The sequence below is a fragment of the Cebus imitator genome, unplaced genomic scaffold, assembly GCF_001604975.1.
Source record: "Cebus imitator isolate Cc_AM_T3 unplaced genomic scaffold, Cebus_imitator-1.0 Scaffold5, whole genome shotgun sequence".
Classification (NCBI taxonomy): Eukaryota; Metazoa; Chordata; class Mammalia; order Primates; family Cebidae; genus Cebus; species Cebus imitator.
This window is the reverse complement of record NW_016107320.1, coordinates 13012057-13017089: the sequence shown is the minus strand read 5'-3', so window position 1 is coordinate 13017089 and position 5033 is coordinate 13012057. Positions and strand designations below refer to the sequence as shown.

The window sequence follows — 5033 nt, the reverse complement described above, 5'->3', positions numbered from 1 at the left end:
CCAGCTAATGTTTTGTATTTTTAGTAGAGACGGGGTTTCACCATGTTGACCAGGATGGTCTCGATCTCTTGACCTCGTGATCCACCCGTCTCGGCCTCCCAAAGTGCTGCTTTTGTTTGTTTTAGACATTAGCTTTTTGAAGAGCCCAGGCCAGTTGTCTGGGAGAATATCCCCCATTTTGGATTTGTCTGATTATTCCCTCACTTTAAATTCAATTGAAGCACTGGGAAGAATACTTCAAAGGAAGAAAATGCAAGATTTGCTAAATGACTCGTTTTATGGCATAACAAAGAGGGAACAATCAATCACCTATGAGCCTGAGATTTCTAGTCTGAGAAGCTAGAAAAGTGGTGGAAGCAATGACAGATTGAGGAAGTCTGAAAGGGACATTGAACTAGGAAAAGGACAGTTCAATCAGTTTTGAACTAATGACTTTTAAGAGTTTAGTGTAGTTGTCCTTAAGTAGTTGGTTATTCTCTGGCAGTGGAATATTGTGAAAAAGAGTACAAGATTAGAAATCAGAAGACTGATTATTTTTCAAGTTTAATCACTAATTAGCTTTGTGATCTTGGGAAAGTCAGTATCTCAAATGTTCCATGTAGTTACCTAAAAAATGAAGCTAATACACACCTTGCCCTGTCATCCTTACAGAGTTGTTTTGAGGATCAAATACAAACGTATGTGAAAACACTCTGCAATATGAATGCGTATGAGTTCACTCTGTGGACTCCTATGTAATTGTAAGAAGGTAATGTTATTTTCTTAGTTGAGCCTAAAATAAAATATTTGGAGTTAGGGCTAAAGAAGACAGGAAAAGGGGAAAATCTAAAACTTCTTTTGTTTGAAACTCAATTAAAAGCATCAGAAATCTGTCTCTGAATACATATGCTTGAAAAACCCTGGAGACTATAATTTGGGAGACTAATCTGGAAGTTGATCTTGTATACGACAGTTACAAGAACCAAAAACACAGGTTGCATTTTGTTAGATGTTGTTATTTGACTTGCCTTCAAGTTGGAAGTATAAATGAGAACTTTTGAATCCTGCCCGTGTAGTTGTTCCATGGTTGTTAACAGAATTTTTAAACATTTCCTTCTTAATGTCTGTTGCTGTGAGCTATACATTTTTGCCAAGGGTTAAATTAAGGTAATGTTTTAGTTCTTAAACATTGTCAGTAAGTAGGATATGCTAATCAGGAACACAGACCCTGGAAGGAGACTTTCTTGGATTGACTCTTAGCTCTGTCAATTAATTATTAGCCATGTGCACTTGAGCAAGTCATTTAACTTCTCTGTGCCTCTATTTCCCTATCTATGGTAAGAGAGAATATCTACATGAAGGTTGTTGGGAGGATTAAACGTAGTACTAATGTAAAGCACTTGGAATGGTGCCTGGCACATACAAAGTGCTATGTAAGTGATAATGGTAGTTATTAGAATATTTGTAATTTTGGTAGTGACCAAGAAATAAAGTACCTGAACAAAAGAATTATTTTCCCAGAATGGATAGCTGAAGGAAACAGAAGTGATACAGTAGTAAAAATCATGGACATCAGGAGCTTGAGATCAGCCTGGGCAACATACTGAAACTCCAAAAAATACAAAAATTTAGCCAGGTTGGTGCGTGCCTGTAGTCCTAGCTACTTGGGAGCCTGAGTTGGGAGAATCACCTGAGCCCGGAAAGTCAAGGCTACAGTGAGCTGTGGTTACATGTTATCTGCACTCCAGCGTGGGCAACAGAATGATACCCTATCTCAACCCAGAGGAGACACTAAGAAAATGAGAGTGCTCCATCCAGATCCCTCCCACCCCCTGCCAATGTAAAGCAGTACACACAGTTCAATTTCTTGTGTGAGCCTTATTCATTTGTTTGTAATTTTAGAACTTCCCAAATGATTTCCATTTGCTAACAGCAGAACAAACAGTGGCTGTATAATTGGATATAACTTGAAAAGTGTGTTGCCAGCTTTGTTTCTCTCTTCCATTTGCTGTTTTGGGTTATTTGTTTTATTATAACACCAAATCCTACTAGAACCAAGATGGTAGACACTATTAATCAGTCTGTTATTAATCTATTAATAATGGACATTGTTAATGATTTTGTTATTAACAGAATCGAACTGGAATGTAACCTCAGGATCTTTCTTCATAGTATTCCAGGCAGCTACAATTAGTTAATCAGAATTGATAAAGCTGTGAAAACTGGCTTGTCATTCTTGCTTTAGAACTTTCTAGAAGAAGACTTTATGGGATTATCAAAATAATATATGGACTGTCCATTAATCTTCTATCCTATGATGTGCACTTGTGAAACCTTATGACAAGGCTGGGTGGTCTTGTAGCATTTTCTAACAGATGCTTATCTATATTGTAACATTATTTCATAAGGTACGCATCTTCAGACACCTACTAGAGGAGATGCAATAATTGTAAGGTTATAATGCAATGATCCAACCAAGAGTATGCATCAGAATTAATGGGGATGTAGTCTTAAAAAATTATGCCCAGGACCCCACCCCAGATTTATTCAATTGGAATCTTCAGAAGATAGATCCTGACACATGCATTTTGTAGAAGTACCCCAGATGCTTCTGCTATATCTACCACTTGTTAAAAACAACTAGATACTGGCAGGAGTATAGAGAAACACACACTATTGGTATGAGAGTTAATTGGCATAGTATAACCTATAGAACAATTTTATAATATCTATCAGAATTTCAAATCTGTCCTATAGAAATACATATGTGCACAAAAATATAGTTTCAAGAATGTTTCAGACCAGGAATGGTGACTCACGCCTACAATCTCAGCACTTTGGGAGGCTGAAGCAGGAGGATTACTTGAGTCCAGGAATTTGATACCTGCCTAGGCAACATAGCAAGACCCTGTCTCTATTTGAAAAACAGGAAAAAGAAAAGAAAAATAAATAAAAATGAAAGATGTTTTCTGCAGACGTATTTATTACATCAAACAATTGAAACTGATTATCAGTATACAAATGGTTAAATACATTATGGTAAATACCATGTTTGTTTACTGTGCAGCCATTTAAAGGATGAATATGTATGAAAATTGTCTATACATGCCGATGTAGAAGTGTATCTAGGATATATTAAGTTAAATAAGCAAGTCACAGAATAAGCCCTATTTAAAAATTTTTATATGTAAAAATGTAGAGAAAGATGTGAAAGAATACCCATCATAGTGTTTATAGTGGTTGTCTTGGCATAGAAGAATGGGAATGATGAAGTGGGGAGAGGAACAGGCCTTTTCACTTTGGTGTTTAAAATATTTGCAGGCCGGGCATGGTGGCTGATGCCTATAATCCCAGCACTTTGGGAGGCTGAGGCAGGCAGATTTCTTGAGCCCAAGAGTTCAAGACCAGCTTGGGCAACATGGTGAAACCCTGCTTACAAAAATTACAAAACTTAGCTGGGTGTGACGGTGCATGCCTGAATCCCAGCTACTGGGGAGGCTGAGATAGGAGGATCACCTGAGCCTGGGAGGTTGAGGCTATAGTGAGCCATGATTGTACCACCACATTCAAGCCTAGGTGACAGAGTGAGATTCTGTCTCAAAAAAAAAAAAAAAAAATTGCAATAAGGTTTTTTAATTTTTGTAATAACAAAAACAACCTCTGGACAAAATACGAATGATTTTAAAGGAAGCTCTTATGGAAATAGATTGATATGTGTCAGGATACTGCTTATTTTGGAAGCACCAGTTTTAACCTGAGACTTACCATCTAAACTTGAGAAACAAAAAGGAATGTCAAAACTATTTTGTGTATTGGCAGTCATGATAAAATCTTGTTGCCACACTTGTTGTGAAAGTAATTGGGAGTTTCAAACAGATAAGCATTGAAGATAAAAGGTATTTGCCCTGTGTCAGAATTATGTTAGTTATCTGTTTTAGAAATATTTAATGTCTAGGCATATCTGGATATGAAAATCGAGCTCAAAACATTTTAGTTTAATCCTTTTTCAGTTGATTAGCTTCTAGCCTATGATAATATTAACACCTTATAATCCCCTCTTTTATAATTTTAGGCCCGATGAGAGAAAGGGAAAGTTAAGGATGCTGGAGCAGAACAATGGATTTCTCTTTCTCTTTCATGCAAGGGATCATGGGAAACACAATTCAGCAACCACCTCAACTCATTGACTCCGCCAACATCCGTCAGGAGGATGCCTTTGATAACAACAGTGACATTGCTGAAGATGGTGGCCAGACACCATATGAAGCTACCTTGCAACAAGGCTTTCAGTACCCAGCTACAACAGAAGATCTTCCTCCACTCACAAATGGCTATCCATCATCAATCAGCATGTATGAACCTCAAACCAAATACCAGTCGTATAATCAGTATCCTAATGGGTCAGCCAATGGCTTTGGTGCAGTTAGAAACTTTAGCCCCACTGACTATTACCATTCAGAAATTCCAAACACAAGACCACATGAAATTCTGGAAAAACCTTCCCCTCCACAGCCACCACCTCCTCCTTCGGTACCACAAACTGTGATTCCAAAGAAGACTGGCTCACCTGAAATTAAACTAAAAATAACCAAAACTATCCAGAATGGCAGGGAATTGTTTGAGTCTTCCCTTTGTGGAGACCTTTTAAATGAAGTACAGGCAAGTGAGCACATGAAGTCAAAGCATGAAAGCAGAAAAGAAAAGAGGAAAAAAAGCAACAAGCATGACTCATCGAGATCTGAAGAGCGCAAGTCACACAAAATACCCAAATTAGAACCAGAGGAACAAAATGTAAGTTGAAAAGTGTTTTTGAAAAATTTTGTTATATTTCACATTTACTGGAAGTTCAAGAGATCTTTTTGGTTTTTAGCTGTTTAAATATAAATATGAATCTTTCTGATAACTTCTTTTTTCTAATCACTAGCAAAGTGCTTGGAATATTACAATAGGTGCTGAGTGAGTATTTGTCGAATATATGAATGGACATGATTAGTTAAGAAATATTTTTTTTTTTTTTTTTTTTGAGATGGAGTTTCGCTCTCGTTACCCAGGCT

General features: G+C 37.1%; 1 protein-coding gene across 15 annotated transcripts in view; it reads left to right on the top strand.

Annotated features, from left to right (window-relative positions):
- The window catches only part of NSD3 (nuclear receptor binding SET domain protein 3), a 115307-nt gene that overhangs the window by 32935 nt on the left and 77339 nt on the right, over window positions 1-5033 (top strand). For all 15 annotated transcript variants that reach the window (XM_037741286.1, XM_037741279.1, XM_037741270.1 and 12 more), the window contains one exon: window positions 4052-4770. In XM_037741286.1, coding sequence (XP_037597214.1) covers window positions 4096-4770 — 675 coding nt within the window. In that variant the 5' untranslated portion in view covers window positions 4052-4095. The remainder of the gene's footprint in view (window positions 1-4051; window positions 4771-5033) is intronic.